Source organism: Crotalus tigris, unplaced genomic scaffold, assembly GCF_016545835.1.
Source record: "Crotalus tigris isolate CLP2741 ecotype Arizona unplaced genomic scaffold, ASM1654583v1 scf7180000017685.4511686, whole genome shotgun sequence".
NCBI classification, from domain to species: domain Eukaryota; kingdom Metazoa; phylum Chordata; class Lepidosauria; order Squamata; family Viperidae; genus Crotalus; species Crotalus tigris.
The window spans coordinates 1607176-1625195 of NW_024096565.1; the positions used below are offsets into that span (position 1 = coordinate 1607176).

An 18020-nucleotide genomic window follows, 5' to 3' on the forward strand; every position below is an offset into this window, starting at 1 on the left:
TTTGAAACTCTGCCTCCTTTTGAAATGTAGCTGTTGAGAATCAAAAATCAAAGTCCATTTGAAACATGGTTCCTGCTTCTTTTCTAATCTAAACAAGTGCACAGTATTATATGTGTGGCGTACATGCAAAAAGATCAATAGGAAACTAAAGCCCCAAGAATACTGAAGTAACTAATTTGACATTTGTAGCTGAACACCATCAACAGATATATTTTACAGTATCTTCTTTTATTTTCCAGCTAGGGGTTTAAAAAAATCCTGATCTATCATTCAAAACTGGGATTTTAATTTGTTTAGTTCTGTAAATGTAAATGTATAGTTTTGCATGCCATGTAGACAAATTACATGTAACCTTGCAAGACTGACCATACTATTATGCATATTTATAATTCTTCAACTTTAAATATTAAGGATACAGAACACAAACTAAACATTGCCAACCCTCCAAAGATTATTTTTATTTTCACCAACCTCTTTTAAAATTAAGATCTGGCTTGCAGCTCGTAAATATTGCAACTGGTGAGTCACTAAAATGCACACTTTTTTATGCAAAGTCTGGCAAATACACCTGCAAAAGAAATGAAACTTAATAAAATGCTGACTTCTTACAAACAGTAGAGCAAGTTGCTTTAAAAATAATTGTTAAAGGCTCCTCTTTATACGATAATTAGAAAAGAACTAAATAGCACTGTTCATCAGTATCTTATCTGAAACTAAACTCTGGCTCTTGTTCTACTTACTGATATTCAGCGTCAGGAAAACAAAATGGAATGTAAACCGCCTCAAATAATAACTGGTCACAAGAAAAACTCCAGTCTAGGACAACCATTACAATGTTGAACAGGAGAAGAAACTGAAAGGAGGAGGAGGAGGGGAGTCCTATATTCTAAATTATTGATATAATTTTACTGAACACTTTATGGGATGTTCCTGTTCTACCCTGTTCCTAAAACCACAGCAAAAAAGAGTGGATGAATCCTAGCCCCAGGCACCAGATCTGTCTAGAAAGTTCTCTTGCGGTCATACATGAGTCTGAAGCTCTGTTCCAGTACGATCATATTGATTTTTGGTGGAGCTTTACAAGGAATTCAAAAGAAGTGCTTCGCAAAGCACCTCTTTCTAAGATGTTAAAACAGCAATGTCCTTTTGCAAAGCTTATTTCAGCGTTCCCCAGCGTTTCCAGCTGTGTGGATTGGCAGGGGGAGGAAGAGGCTGCCAAGCGTGCATGCACATAGCTCCATTTCCACAAGCAGCATGCACACACACCTGGCGCTCACGCAAATGGAGCACGCGCACATGCACTCACCCGCAAGTGATACCTGTGCACACACACTCACCAGCTGTTTCTACAGCCCAGTTGCAAACCCCTCACAGCCCACTAGTGGGGCCGCAGCCTACAGGATGGGAACACCTGGCTTACAAGACTGCCAAACAAACTCTTCATGCTTCCTCCGAGACTCAGCAAAGCAAAGAAGCTGTGTGGGGAGACACATTCAGAGACAATTGGCAACAGTTTCTGAAGCAACCCCACAAGCCTCCCGTAGGACACAACTGCTTGCTTTCTGTGAAGAGAACTGCTTCATTCACACTGTCACAACTGCAGTGGTCTCACAATTCTAATTTTCTATTTTAAGTTTTTTAGATTTCAGCAATATTTACATATATTCCAATGTACATTTGCAATGCAAATTTATACAATATAAGTGTGATGTCCATGAGAGAGTTTAACTATACCAATTTCCCTGAAAAATGTTAGATCTAAGTAGAAACTTCTTATGGCTATAGGAACATCTCAAAATATATGATTGATGGTGTTACTCTGAGATATTATATTATACAAATCTAATTTGTATCTCTCAACACAAGGTAACAGTTAGACTCTGAATAAAAATTAATAGCTGGATATTTACAGTCATTACATTAAATTTGCTTTAAAATGTAATAAAAGAAGAAATAATAAAATTGTCACATTAAATCTTGGAAAATGAACACACATACTTTACATACCAAATTAAAGCCTGAGTTTTCAATGTTAGATGATAATGTGTATTTTTAAAATGAGAAAGTCACGAGTATGGTACAATAATGTATCATATCTTTTATAGCAAATTCTAAATATAGGGATATTTATGCATGAGGGCTTCTCTTCAATCATTACCAAAAAAAAATCAAGAACGTGATCCTAAATCTGGCAACCATACCATGTTTTGCAAATGATATTACTCAGTTTACAAAGAGCTAAATAAAAATAATTAATTTCATAACTGATTCCCTTCCCTGGCACTGATATGATACATTTTTATTGTAAATGGTCTTGAATCTACAATAATTGGCAATCTTCTTCTTTCCAGCGTTATTCCTGCACTATGGCAGGGTTTGCTTGTTGGCAAAGCCATTTCCATTTTGCTCAATCCAGGGAGTCTTCAGGGCTGATGCCCATACATTTAGAATAGAATTCTTTGTTGGCCAAGTGTGATTGGACATACAAGGAATTTGTCTTCAGTGCATAAGCTCTCAGTGTACATAAAAGTTATAAGTGGTAAGTCCTGATCATTCATCATAAATTGTAAGATACAACATTTAGTAATAGTCATAGGATACTAGATAAGCAATCAACATAAATCATACTAGGAAACTAAATAAAACAATATAAATTGTAAGATACAAGCAACAAAGTTGTAGTCATAAGTAGATAAGGAGATAGGTAATAGGAAAGATGGGAAGAATAATAGTAATACAGCCTTACTAAATAGTTTGACAGTGGGAATTAGTTGTTTAGCAGAGTGATGGCGTGGGAGGGAGGGAACTGTCCTTGTGTCTAGTTGTTCTGGTGTGCAATGCCCTATAGCAGGGGTGTCAAACTCGCAACGTCACGTGACGTGTCGCAACATATCACAACTTTTTTGACATTGCTGGCAATGGGGTGGGCACGGTTTTGTTATGACACATCTGGTCTGTGGGCCAGCAGTTTGACACCCCTTGAGGGTAGAAGTTGTTTCATGTCCACCTTGATACGATCTAATAATAGCTGCCAATATAAAATTTAATACTAAAGGGTATGGTGCAAGAGATGAAGAGACAATAAAACCAGGAGTTTGGGATTACTCTGAAGATATTATAATTTTGCCTAACTTATCTAACAATTAATATTCAATCATGTTCCAGAATTGGATGATTTCAACAGAAGAAATCTAATTAAAAAATAACCACTTCTCACAAAGTACTCTGAATCATGCCAGTGGAACAACTATTGCTGCAACTGTTAATTCAATGCATACACTGCTTCTCAATGAGAATTTTCAGTCCTATATAAAAAAGATTAATTTATAAACTCTATGTCTCAAACATGGAATGACCACAGAACTACAGTATATATTATTGCTACAAAATCCATGCACACAAATCTTGTTTGGGTAGCGAGAGTAGACAATAGAACAGAAACTATATGGCAAGGTAATGTTGGGAGATCTCCTTCTGGGCACACAACCTGGTGTACCTTTTCATTCTATTGGCCACTAGTGTCAACAGATTTAATCAACAATACTGTAGGGCAGCGGTTCTCAACCTGTGGTCCATGAACCCCTGGGGGGCTGTGATATCGTCACAGGAAGTCCACAAGGACTTGAAGAAATGTTATGATTTAAATCTTGAATTAAGTCTTGGGGGGTCCATGGCCATGGTCTGTGGCCACAAAAAGTATTTAAAGGGGGTCTGTGGTAAAGAAAAGGTTGAAAACCACTGCTGTAGAGGTTTCCTTACTTGAGCTCCTTTACATGCCCTCTTGGACAATTCCTCTATTATTTTCATTTCTCTCAACATTCATATTCTGCTGCATAAACCTGCTGAACTCCCAAGTTATTTCTTCTGTCAAACTACAGCACAGGGAAACTGATATAAAAATGGCAGATAGAAAATTATGTATTGTTGGTATATGACACCAGAGAAATTGTCCAGAATACATAAAGACACCTCAGATATCTGCTGAAAATGTGAATAACATGAAGAGACCATTTAGCATGCGCGACGCACACATAAAAAAATTTGTTCTGTGAATGAGATGGGCAGTTCCTAAGCTGGATAAATAACTATGCTAAAAATTTTGGATTCAAATATATACATTGAAACAGAGGATTTTAAAGATTAATATACAATTGAAGGCACAACTTCTGTTTTTAGGATTGATGGACAAATATTTAGGAAAGAGCCGTAGAGGATTACTTTGAACTATGATAACTTCAGTGAGACTATTATACGCACAAAAATGGAAAGATTTGGCATTACCCAATGTTTGGTGAAATTGACAGAACTTTTGGAGATGGACAAATTGATTTCTTTAATTAGAGAAAGGTAATTAAACTTGTGAAACTTATGGACATTTTACATGAGAAAGAAAATGATTTTGTGATTTGTGCTTTTGATGATTAGAAAGAATAAATTGTAGATAGAAGGGAAATATGCAATGGTGGGATTCAAATATGTGAACACCTGGTTCCCTATGTGGATGCCGCTTCCAGAACTCCATTTTGGGCCTGGGCAACAAAAAATTAGCTACCAGTTCTGCTGAAGTGGTGCGAACTGGCTGAATCCCGCCACTGGAAATATGATAAAATTGGAGAGTAATTTGATTAGAACAGTGGTGGGATTCAGCTGGTTCGCACCACTTCGGCAGAACCGGTAGCTAATTTTTTGTTGCCCAGGCCCTTTCTAACGCCGCGACCCCATAATACAGTTCCCCATGTTGTGGTGATCCCCAACCACTTATACATCACCGGGTGCCAGGGGCGTGGCCAAAGAAAAGGGGGAAAAATGGCAGACAGCCTTGTTTGGTGACCCCCGTGAAATGGTCGTTCAACCCCAAATGGGGTCCCGACCCACAGGTTGAGAACCACTGCTCTATAGTGAACTATAATGACATCAAAAGAAGACAATTAATTAGTGCTTGTGGCTAAACTGGAACTAAGCAAAGAAGCGGCCTTTATTTTTATTTTATGTATTATTACATTTGTTTGCCACCCATCTCGCATTCATTGTATCATGTAGGCTGCAAATACAGAAAAAACATAGAAAGTTGTATCACCTAAAATTACAAGCTATGAATGTCTGCAATATGCAAGCATAGCCTTAAAGTCTTTCAAGATTAAATAGCACAATAAAGAATATCTGTCATTGTTTATTTTGCTTATTTTGGCATATGGTACAAAAGGCAGATTGCTCACAAGATTGAGAAATGGATTCTGGAAACAAACAGAGACCAACAGCATTTAATTGCCATGGCAAATTGAAAAAGCAAACACTGCAGCAGTCAAATCCATCCTTCCTCATACTGTACCTATTGTGGCCCACCTAGCAGCATTTTTAGCTGCTAATATAGTACTAGAATAAATTTATTTTTAAGCTAAGGCCAGCAGCAGTTTGACATCATTAGACTGAAAAAGTTAAATTTAATTTTAAGTTTATGCTGCACAGAAAACTCACAGTTTGCCTCTGGTTTATTTTATTAATAAGCATATACCACTGATCTCCAGGATGATGCAGAAAAGTAAAAAAGGAATTAACTTGTAAATATAGGTTGTTCTTGACTTGCAACAGTTCATTTATTGACTCTTCAAAATTACAGTGGCAGTGAAGAAAGAGATTTATGACTGTTTTTCACATTTATGATCATTGCAGCGTCCCCATTGGTCACGTCATCAAAATTCAAATGCTTGGCAACTGACTCATATTTATGACATTGCAGTGTCCCGGGGTCACGTGATCGCCTTTTGTGACCTCCTGACAAGCAAAGTCAACAGGGAAGCTGGATTCACTTAAGAACCATGTTACTAATTTAACAACTGCAGAGATTCACTCAACAACTATGGCAAAAACAGGTCATAAAATGGGGCAAAACTCACTTAAGAAATGTCTCACTTAGCAACCAAAATGTTGGGCTCAATTGTGGTCATAAATCGAGGACCACCTGTCACTTACTTATGCCATCATACATACTGTTTGCCCCACATAGGCTTTGAAATCTGGAAAGCTAGATCAGTATTAAGAAAAACCTTCCAGATTCTTATAAATGAAATATAACAGCAGCATATATAATCTGAATTTATCAGATTCTGCATGAGGTCATGGCAAGAAAAACTGTGCCTCATTATTTAAACAATTCAACCTGTCCAAATGAATGGAAATCATTTAAGATCCAAATATGTCTTTTAGGATGTTTCACCAAGGCCATCACTATGGACTTGTGGTTGAATTCCAGAGTTTTAGAAACAATTGACTAAAATTTGCTGTGCTTTTCTTAACAAATGAGAATCTGGAAAACTAACACTCCTTCATCCACATAGATAAGACTGAATACTGATAAATCAATTCCAGCTTTTATCATATGCAAGAATAACCATTATCTTACACCAGTGGTGGCGAACCTATGGCACAGGTGCCAGAGGTGGCACTCAGAGCCCTCTCTGTGGGTACCCGCGTTGTCGCCCCAGTCCTAAGCCTTCAGCTGGGTTTTAAAAAACCTTTTCACTTTAGGCCTCCACCGCCATGTGCAAAAAAAAAAAAAAAAAAAAAGGTTTAATCAGTCAATTTCAACTTCTCGCAGGAAAAAAAAGTTCTTGCAAAGTTGAAATTGATTGATTGAACTTTTTAGTCCCACCCAGTCTGCCATTACCACTGCAACCATGCCCACCCAATTGGCCACGCCCAACCAATGGGCCACACCCACCCGGCACTCGACAATGCATAAGTGGGTTTTAGGTTGCAGTTTGGGCACTCAGTCTCTAAAAGAAAGAAGAAAGGAGAATCATTGAAGAGAAATGTAAATGTTTAAAAGGTTACATACTTTTCAAACAAATGCCTGCTAACTTCTGCATCCACTGCACTTAATGGATCATCCAACAGATAGATGTCGGCATCCTGGTACACAGCTCTAAAAATAGACAAGTAAGGAACAATTAGGTTGCTTCTAAAATAAGTGTGTATTTTTTAGCAGCAAAGTTTCACCTATACAGCGAAAGGCAGGATCTCTCATCTGACATCGTTTCCTCTTTCCTGCCCTTGTGCAGCTATTGGGTCATTACTGCTGCCCCCATATATTTTTGAGGGATATAGCTTGCCGGGCATCCTTCTCAAATAAGTCAGTTAGAGCAGGGGTCCTCAACCCCTAGGCCGCAGCCTGTTCAAAACCGGGCTGTGGGAGAAATGGATAAATGGATAAGCGTGTGCAAATGAAGCTCCACTCACGTGAGTGACAGGGAAGCACAGGCACGCATGTGAAGCTCCACTCGCGTGAGGAGTTTCCTGCACAAGTGCAAGTGCTTGCTGCTCACACAAGTGCCTTTCATTTGCATGAGTGGAAGACGCGGGTACATGCACACTGCTTGCACAAATGGAGCTGTGCACATGCGCATGTGCCTGCTCCACAAACGCATTCCCCCCCCCAACCAGGCCGGACCGCCAAGCTGAAAACATTGGAGACCACTGACTTAGAGAATCCTACAATAAATGGCCTTATGTACGAGTAAATAAAAGCTTATCTATCAGAAATAAAACTGATGTCATTTCCTGGTTCTTATAGCTTTGAGAAGAGTTTAAAATTTAAAATTAACCCTATTTTTGAAAAAAGACAGAAAATGCCAGTCTTTCGTTTTAACCTTAAACAGTCACATCCCAAAACAAGTAAGAAATATTGATAAAATCCTGAAACACATCGGAATTGTTGTTAAGTGGCATGATCACATGATGATTGTTAAACAAGGATTATTTGTAGTAAGCACTTGGATGTTTAGAAGCTTCTAGTTAAAAGGGTGGAATAGCACTGCCATTCATCACCCACTATGAAACCTATCAATTTCTAATTTGAAGTCCTATAAACATCCAACATCTGATCACGCGCGGGAGCATCTTTTTCACAAAAGCCATCCTAGTGTTTGTATTGGGTGAAGAATAAGGGAGAATGCTGGAACTCCATGCTAGGTACCATGCTGGCTTTTAATAAAGGCATGTTAAATTTCTCTTTTTGTGAATGTCTAAATCAGGACAGGTAATCCTTAAGTTAAAACCACAACTGAGCTCAAAATTTCTGTTCTTAAGTGAGACATTTGTTGTGAGTTTTGCTCCTATTTTATGACCTTTCTTGCCACGGATATTAAGTGAATCACTGCAGTTAATAAATTAGTAACCCAGTTGTTAAGTGAATCTGGCTTCCCCATTGACTTTGCTTGTCAGAAGGTTGCAAAAGGGGATCACAGGCCTTGGGGACACAGCAACAGTCCTAAGTGCAAACCATTTGCCAAGCATCTGACTTTTGATCATGTGATCATGGGGATGCTGGAAAGGTTGTAACTATGAAAAATGGTCATAAGTTACTTTTTTCAGTGCCGTTGTAACTTTGAATGGTCAATAAATGAACTGTTGTAAGTCAAGGACTACGTGTAATATGTAGCATTCTTTGCTGTTATTAGGACTTTGATTTCAACAGTTTGATTTCTTTCATTAGCTTGTTATCACTAATTGACACAATTTTAAATTTTTATAGGAGACCTTGAAATGTACATAATTTAGATTTTAGTTTCACCAAATGCATTTGGTATTTAATTGATATCTGCAGGTTCAAGATAGTCTCATGAAATTAAAGTCCACTTTACCTAGCCAGATTAATCCTGGCTTTTTGTCCACCACTCAAAGTAGTTCCTCTGTCTCCAACCATTGTTAGGTCTCCATCTTCCAGCTGGTCAATATCCTATCAAACAGAGAGAATTATTCAAATAAAAATGTTTGCATTTGTCATTTTACTGATTTGAGAACCATCATAAATATTATTCATATGCATATGTTCTGTTCAAAAGGAGAAGTTATTAATGAGAATTGCTTTGTAAGATTTTTCACTCTCTGAAGAAGTGTGTTTGTACAATTTATAAACCACTACAAACTAAATATGAATTTTAGGAAATGGGCAGTTTTCATAATGCCATACAAGATCATAAAAAAGAGACCAACTGCATTTTTAGAAAATGTGTTTTGCAAAAGGTTTTAAACTGTCTGCTTTTCATCCATCTTCAGCCTGACAGCAGCATCATCAAATGCATTTGGTGTATAATATTTTTCAAGTTGCCAAACAAAATTATCTGTCTCTTGGCAATCTATTTTAACGTCCTAGATCAGGGCTTTTCAACCTTTTCACCCATTGTACCACTTTAAGGATATGGCAACATCCAAGTTGCCATAACCTAAAAGTCGCCTAGCAAGGTGTCAAAACCTTGATGACCAAAAAAAAAAAAAAGGAAAAAAGTGATAAAGTACAAGTAGTCCTCAACTTACAACAGTTTGCTTAGTGACTGTTTGAAGTTGCAATGGCACTGAAAAAGTGCCCCCCCCCCAAGCCACAGCCAAGCAAGATACCTGCCTGCCCACGCAGTGGCGCTCTTTCTCCTGTCCGAGGTTTTCATTGTTGTGAGCATTTCTGTTGAGGATTGGCAGTGGGGGTGGGATGGGGGGTGTTTGGCTTTTATTCCCCCCATCTGCTGGGTGATTGCAGCAGGTTTTGGTCACTTCACACAACCCTGGGGCACTGTGACCATCATAAATATGAATCAGTTGCCAAGCATCTAAATGTAAATCACAAGACCCTGGAGATGCTTCAACATTCCAGCTGATCAGCGCTTCTTCTGGGCTCAGCAGAAGCACCAGGATCAGTGCGGAGCTCCAGCTGGATCCTGGCACTGATCCTGCCGCTTCCGCTGAGCCCTGACAGCCCTGTAGCTCCAGCCATCTCTCTCTCAGGCTTGTGCGGTTCTGCCACCAGTTCAGCTCATTCCCCTCCCCCGCTACCACTTTTCTAGGATGGTCACGTACCACCTGCTAGGTGCCAATGTACCACAGGTGGTGCCCGTACCACTGGTTGAAAAGCCCTGTCCTAGATAACACCTGCCAAATCAAAGGTAAAGTTGAAATGTTCTGAAGGACATTCTGTGAAATACAATGTCAGCTTAAGAAGCCAATTTTTGGGAACAATACATCCATTACATTTTTAGGAACAATACATCCATTGCAATTTCTATTTTCACTCTCACAAGTAGGGAATGTGAAAGATCTTCTAATCTGAATTATTTCCTCCTACAATTTATTTCATACCTTCATGGGAAATAGATAAATCTTGAAGTATTACAGCAGGGTGGCCAACCCACAAAATTATCACTGAAGTGAACATTTTAATATGGCAATAAGAAAAAAACCTAGTAAACCCACATATATTATATGAGTCATTACGTTTCATTAAATTTAATTAAAATTAGATTAAATCAAATTTCATGATGTTCTCTGTTCAGCCCCTTAACGAGTGCTGTCCTGACCTCTCATTTAAAATTAAATGGGCCCTCATCCCACAAAGGCCCTGCCTACATGATTATTTATGGATCCAACCAACTTAAATTACAGTTAGACATGGAGTTATTTTGAACAATGTATGATGTCCTATATTTCACAGGCATTTTATCAATTCTTAAACATTGTTTTGTTTTGGATGTTAGGCTGGTTTTTGGGAATCCAAGGGCAACGAGGCTTCCATGAGGGTCCTGTAATTTTCCATGCATAATGTTTTGCCAATTTTCATTGTCAAAAAGTGAAAAACAAAATGTTCAACTCAAAATGTATTTAAAGATGAAGAACTTACTTTTTTAAGAGCACAGGCTCTTAAAACCTTCTCATATTTTTCTTTTCGATATGCTTTTCCAAAGAGTATGTTATTTCTTACTGTGCCAGAAAATACCCAGGGTTGCTGAGAAACGTAAGCTATTTTTCCTTGAACATCTATAAAACCTTTGATTGCAGACAGCTCACCCAGCACAGCACTCAAGAGTGAAGACTAGAAGAATGGAAAAAACAGGTCACAACACACCTAAGATCTTCCATTCTTTTTAGGCATAAGCACAACTTATTTGTATAACTACCACTACTAAAGGTTCCCTTGGTTTTCTTGTTTTGTCATATTGCAGACCTTTGTGCTTCTCCATATAGCTACAGTGTGGGATAGCTACAATGTGGGATTAATCATAGCTAATATTAATTTTGAGTTCCACAACTCATGCTGGATATGTACCTCTGCTCCCATATTATATTTTAGCAAGATAGATAAGACGCAGACTAGCCTTAACCATATTACCTGATAATGGGAAGTTCAGTATTGGTCAATTCTGACAAAGCCCACCGTTACCTCATCTTACTCACTCTACATTATACAAGCTTGGATCTCAACAGATCGAAACCCAGAGAGTGAACAGGGACAAAATGTCTGTTTTCAAATGCTTCAGAATTAACATCTAACAGACAACAGAGCAGTAAAAAAAAAAAATCAAGACTTGCCTTTCCCGCTCCCACGGGGCCAATCACAGTGAGCAATTCTCCTGGTCTGACAGTCAATGAAATGTCTTGAAGTGTTGCCATTTCCATGGTCTATTCGTTTGGGAAGAAATCAATATGGTTTTATTATTTATGCATTTATTTATTTGCTTTCACTAACTGTACACAAATAAACAAAACAGGATTTCCTGTGCTCAGTTGTTCAGTCCCTAGTCATCTCACAAGTAGACTACTGTAATGTGTTCTACATGGGGCTACTCTTGAAGAGCATTTGGAAGCTGTAAGTGGTGCAGAGTGTGGCAGCGCAGGTACATTGGAGGCCCCAATGAAGGGCCCTGTGACACCACTGCTCTGCGAACTGCACTGGTTACCAGTCTGCTTCTGGATGCAATTCAAGGTGTTGGTGATCACCTTTAAACCCCATCATGGCATGGGTCCAGGTTACTTGAGGGACCGTCTCAGTCCACTGGGATTGGCCCATATCCCTCATGCCGGCAGAGGAGGCATACTGCAGGTCCCGTCAGCCCAAGTATTCCAGCTGGAGGGGCCAGGAGGATGACCTTCTCTGCTGTTGCTCCTGCCCTCTGGAACACTTTGCCCCCCGATGTGAGGTTGGCCCCAACATTCCTATCTCTTCGTAAGGGCCCGAAGACGTGGCTGTGCTGGTTGGTTTCAGGTTCCAGTGGGGGATCAGCACAATGGAGGTGGTTGAATAATAACAGATCCCATCTCCCCCCCCCATTTCGCCTACATCCTCCTCCATGTGTCTTTTGTTTTAATGTTTGTTTTTAACTTTTTATATTTTAGATTTTATGTAACTGTAAGCCGTCCAGAGTTACCCCAGGGTATGATGGGCGGCTAATAAATTTTATAAATAAATAAACGTATTTATGAATAAAAATAAAACCGAACAAAAATATATTCTTTGACTCTATTCATTGTTTTATGCATTCAGTCAATCTTGGCTCCTGTTGACTACCTGGACTGGTCCTTGCAGTTTTCCTGGCAAGGTTTTCCAGAAATGGTTTGCCACTGTCTGCTTCCTAGAAAGGGTATGATTGGCCCAAAATCATTCTGTGACTTCATGTCTAAGGCAGGACTGGAACTCACAGTCTCCCAGTTTCTAGCCTGATGCTTTGACAACAAACAATAAACTGGCTCTCACAGTGTCAATTTAGTATGAGAAACAGATTCAAAATGCTACTTCTTAAAATCAGTGTAATAGTTATAGAAATGATTTGAAACCTATTGTATTTTGATTCTAAGACATTTAATTTAATGATAACTATTTAAATGTATAATGTATAACTATCCTAAGAGGACCTAGAGAATTTCTGTGCACAGAAAATCATCCACAATTGATACTTGCCAAAAGATATTCAAAATGATACAATTCAAAATTTAGAAAAGTGAATCTCTCCTTTTGAATAGGTAGCTGCTCCTTTTAAAAATATGTATTTAAAATTAAAGATCCCCACAAAAATTTATAAAATGTTTTAAATTTTTGAAAATGTTTTACAGATACACTTATAGAAATTCCGCACAAAATTCATTCAGTTTAGAAAGTAATCTAATTTAAGAGTATTACTCTTTCCCCAAATGTAAAGTTTAATCACTTGCATCTATCGAGACCCCAAAAATAATTATCTGTGAAATATCACATGGGATAAAAAAATGGAAGATAGCACATACGTTCCTTATAGATATGAAACTGATAATGATTTATAAAATTAATGTTTTTTTCTATTTATACAAACCTAATTCTCTTATAAATAAGAAAACCACAAAGAAAAAATAGAAATAGTATTAATTTTAATCAGACCATAAATTAATATAAGCAGCAAGAAATCAGCACGAGAAAATGTTATTCATGTTCAGAAATAAAAAACGATTGCCATTATACTTTATTGATTTTCTCATCCTCTTTTATTTGATCCAGATACCTTCAATATTCCTAAGCATGATACTTGACTGAATTTAAAGCAATAATCAGGTTTCCAATAAAGGTTGGTATAAACATAATCCATTGTTTCTAATCCTAAAATATTGTTCCACTATGACAGCAGACAGAAATAAGGGGCCATTGGCCTTCTTAAACATTATGCTTTAATCTCCACAAGGTGGCGGAAATAGCTCATTTTATTCCTTTTTACTTTCTGGTTATACAGTCAAGGTTTTCCCTCACTTTGACCTTGCATTGACTTCAACAGAAGCATTCCATTTTCAGCCAACCGCAATGTAACTTACATATAGTTATACAATTTGGAACATGGTTGTCAGAAAAAGAAAACAGAAAAAAACTAGCAATATAATATGTGCTTTGTAAAGAGATATCCACTGAAAAAGGTAACCCTGCAGCACAGGGATCTTAAAAGGAATATCTGACTGAATCTCAGTATACAAGGTACTGTATCTACCAAATCTCTGTTCCTCATAAAAAATGTTTCAAAAAAAAAGGAGGCCTGTAAAGTCCCCAAAAATTAACCAGCTGAAGTAAACATACTAGTTACCATATCTGGCTTTTATAAAGGCATGTTAAAATATCTCTTTTTCTGAATATCTAAATCAGGACAGGTAGTCCTTGACTTACATCTACAACTGAGCCCAAAATTACTGTTGTTAAGTGAGACATTTGTTAAGTAAATTTTGTCCCATTTTACGACCTTTCTTGCCACAGCTGTTAAGTGAATCACTGTAGTTGATAAGTTAGTAACCTGGTTGTTAAGTGGATCTGGCTTCCCCATTGACTTTGCTTGGAAAAAGGTACCAAAAGGGGATCATGTGACTTTGGGCACACAGCAACAGTCATCAATATGAACCAGTTGCCCAGCATCTGAATTTTGTTCACATGACCAGGGGGATGCTGCAACAGTCATAAGTGTGAAAAAAAGTTCATAAGTTGCTTTTTTGAGTGCTGTTCTAACTTTGAACGGTCACTAAATGAACTCTTATAAGTCGAAAACTACCTGTAGTGAGATTAATAATGATTTACCTAAACTAAATGTGAAGATGTTTTGAAAGACCTAAAAAGAGCTAATATAGGTAGTCCTTGATTTACAACAGTTCATTCAGTGACCATTCAAAGTTACAACACCACTGAAAAAAAATGACATGACCATTTTCACACTTATGATGATTGCAGCATCCCCAGGGTCATGTGGTCAAAATTCGGACTCTTGGCCACTGACACACTTATGACGGTTGCAGTGTCCTGAGACCTTGGGATCAGTTTTTGCAAACTTCTGACAAATAAAGTCAATGGGGAAGCCAGATTCACTTAACAACCATGTTATTACCTTAATAACTACAATTATTCATTTAACAGCTGTAGCAAGAAAAGTCATAAAATGGGGCAAAATTCATTTAACAAATCTTTCACTTAGCACCATAAATTTGGGGCTTAATTGTGGTCATAAGTCACCTGTAATGTGGGATGTGCAATGTATCAATTTCCTTATACCTTGTGCATTTATCTCCCAGTAGTAACTGGATTATGTTTCTTGGCAAATGATAGGAACTATGACAATTGATCCTACTGCTCTTACATCATCTGTAGAGATAGTAAAATCACAACCTTTCCCAGTGAGGGGAAATGATATTATCATCACAGTAAAGAGATTTACGTGGCATTTTGTAGTGATTCCAGGTCCTTTGCTAAAGAGCAGGATAGCATTATGAGTTTCATTCTGGGGAGAAGCATAAGAGTGGGTGGAAAGGAACTAAACCAATGGTTTATGAACTGCCAGCTTGTCGGTTTGTGGCAAAGATTTCAAACTGAGGTCCTACCTCATGCCGCATTAAGTACCTATAGGTCAGACATGTCAAACACAAGGCCCAGGGGCCAGATGCGGCCCGCGAAGTGGAAACAGTGAGGGAACAGCCCCTGCTGCCTTGGCCCTGGCCCAGGCCAGCCGGGAGCCAATGTACAATTTTGTGGTGGCCATCTATGCTGAAACACATTCAGTCTTAGCTCCACAAGGCCGTCTAGAAACAGCGAGGAACCAGACCCTGCTTTGTTGGCCCTGCCCCCTGGGTGCATACTGGGGAGGTGTCACCCTTTGTGAGGAATGAAGAAATGGACCATGCCTTGGCGCTTGTCCAGGTCCCACCCCCTTCTGGTAGAGACCCTCAGATCTATCCAACTCCTCCCCAGGCCCCCACAGGCACCCTTGACGCGAACGATGTAGAGCTGGCCATGCCCACCCAGTAGGCCACATCCATTCCATCCACGTCCACTCAGTAGGCTGCACCCACCCTGGCCACACACCCCCGGCCCCCCAAGGGCAACCACAATGCTGATGGGGCCCTCAATGAAACTGAGTTTGACACCCCTGCTATAGGTCATATTGCTTACTGAAAGCAACATTCTTCGTTGCATTACTGAATGTATTTTATTTGGAAGGAGGGAGAAAAGCATTTTTAGTTTAACAACAACCTGAAAAGGGGGGGAAAAACAGTAGTTGTTCAGAGATAGCCATCACTACCTCTAAATTTTGCATCGTTTAGTTGAAGCTGCAAAGGTGGACCGATTCTGCACTGCCGTTCAGAATAAAGGTGATTTACCTTGTCCCAGGAGCAAGTTAAATCGTGTATATTAAGGATAGGATTTTCACTGTTACTTTTGAGGTGTGGTCTAAACTGAGAAACTTCATCAAGGATTAGAAAGTTCTGCATCAGTGGAAAGAAAAAAGAAGATTGTATAAACACAAAACAGAAAAGATTAATTTATTTTTTGCTGAAATACGTTCACATAATCAAAGGCTTTCCATATATTCAAAGAACATATCCATAGGGAAACTGAGTTAATTAAAAAATAATAATAATTTTCTGACCAAGTCAATGTTTCTTTTTAAATACGTACAGATCTAGAGTTATTATTTTATTATTACTTTAACATGGTTAACTAATAATTTAGTTTATAATTTACAATATTCCATGTATAGCAAATGAAGATCTGATTATCAACAGGAATGAAAAGTGGTATTCTAACTTTTTTTTCTGTGCCTTCATAGCAGTAGCAGTTCTGAGTTTGCCTCACACAGCCTTCTGCAATGATAGGCACTGAATCCTACTTACTACATCCCACGCTCAACTGTGCACAACAAAAAAGAAGATTTTAAAAAAACGCACTATAATATATAACAGAATAACAGAGTTGAAAGGGACTTTGGAGGTCTTCTAGTCCAACCCCCTGTTCAAGCAGGAGACTCTATACCATTCTGGACAAATGGCTGTTCAATCTCATAAAAATCTCTAGTGATGGAGCACTCACAACTTCTGAAGGCAACCCGTAACTGTTAGAAAATTTCTCCTTAGTTCTAGGTCGCTTCTCTCTTTGATTATTTTCCATCCATTGCTTCCTGTCCTGCCTTCTGCTGCTTTGGAAAATGGATTGACCCCCATCTTCTTTGTGATAGCCCTCAAATATTGGAACACTGCTATCATGTCTCCCGTAGTCCTTCTTTTCACTAAACTAGACATATCCAATTCCTGCAACCATTCTTCATATATTTTAGCCTCCACCTCATCTTTGTTGCTCTTCTGTGCACTCTTTCCAGAGTCTCAACATCTTTCTTATATAGTGGTGATCAAAACTGGATGCAATATTCTAAATGTGGTCTTACCAAGCACATTATAAAGTAGTAGTAACACTTCACGGGATCTTGATTCTATCCCTCTGTTAATGCAGCCTAGGATTGCATTGGCTTTTTTGGCAGCTGCAGCACACTGCTAGCTCATATTTAGGTGATTGTCCACTAGGACTCCAAGATCCTTCTCACAGTTACTGCTGTTGAGCCAAGTTTTACCTAATCTATACCTGTGCATTTGGTTTTTCTTGCCTAAATGTAAAACCTTACTTTTCTCACCACTCAATTTCATTTTGTTAGATAGGGTCCAGTATTCAAGTCTGTTGAGATCCTGCTGGATTTTGAGTCTATCTTCTGGGATGTTGGCTATCCCTGCCAGCTTATTATCATCTGCAAATTTGATGAGTGTACCTTCTATTCCCTTATCTAAATCATTTATAAAGATATTGAAGAGTATTGGGTCTAAAACAGAACCTTGGAGTTGCCCATTGCTTACGTCCATCCATGTAGATATGTATAGTTCCATTCAGGACTACGTGTTGAATGTGGTTGACCTATTCTCCAAAGCACCTGAGGGCAGGACAAGAAGTAATGGATGGAAACTGTTATATAGACATCCAAACTAGAACTAAGGAGAAATTTCCTGACAGTGAGATCAATTAATTAATGAAATGACTTGCCACCAGAAGTTGTGGGTGCTCCATCACTGGAGGTTTTCAAGAAGACATTGGACAGCCATTTATCTAGAATGATATAGGATCTCTTGCTCAAGCAAGGGGTTGGGACTAGAAGACCTTCAAAGTCCCTTTCAATTCTGTTATTCTATGACTTCTATTCTAAGCCATTAAGGGTCAGAATATTATAATGGCCTCATAATGCCTGATACAGTGAAATTCTCATATGCAAAAGACCCTTTCTTCCTCTGGTAGCCTTGGCATTGATTTTCCAACCTCCTTGTCAAAGGCCTGGTTCTTCTTGTTAACTTTGCAGAGGTGCTGAATGTGCAGTTCATGGGCTGGACAAAGCCTGTCATCATTTTTTAGCAGGTTTCTAAAGCCTTATTACAATGTCTGGGTGAAGATA

At 38.6% G+C, this 18020-nt stretch overlaps 1 protein-coding gene across 2 annotated transcripts in view; it reads right to left on the reverse strand.

The window, feature by feature from the left end:
• The window catches only part of ABCC4 (ATP binding cassette subfamily C member 4), a 182880-nt gene that overhangs the window by 117140 nt on the left and 47720 nt on the right, over positions 1–18020 (reverse strand). For both annotated transcript variants that reach the window (XM_039337655.1, XM_039337654.1), the window contains exons 9-14: positions 15913–16017; positions 11353–11442; positions 10664–10855; positions 8640–8734; positions 6836–6922; positions 472–568 (exon numbers count right to left, since the gene is read on the reverse strand). In XM_039337655.1, the coding sequence (XP_039193589.1) occupies positions 472–568; positions 6836–6922; positions 8640–8734; positions 10664–10855; positions 11353–11442; positions 15913–16017 (666 nt within the window). The remainder of the gene's footprint in view (positions 1–471; positions 569–6835; positions 6923–8639; positions 8735–10663; positions 10856–11352; positions 11443–15912; positions 16018–18020) is intronic.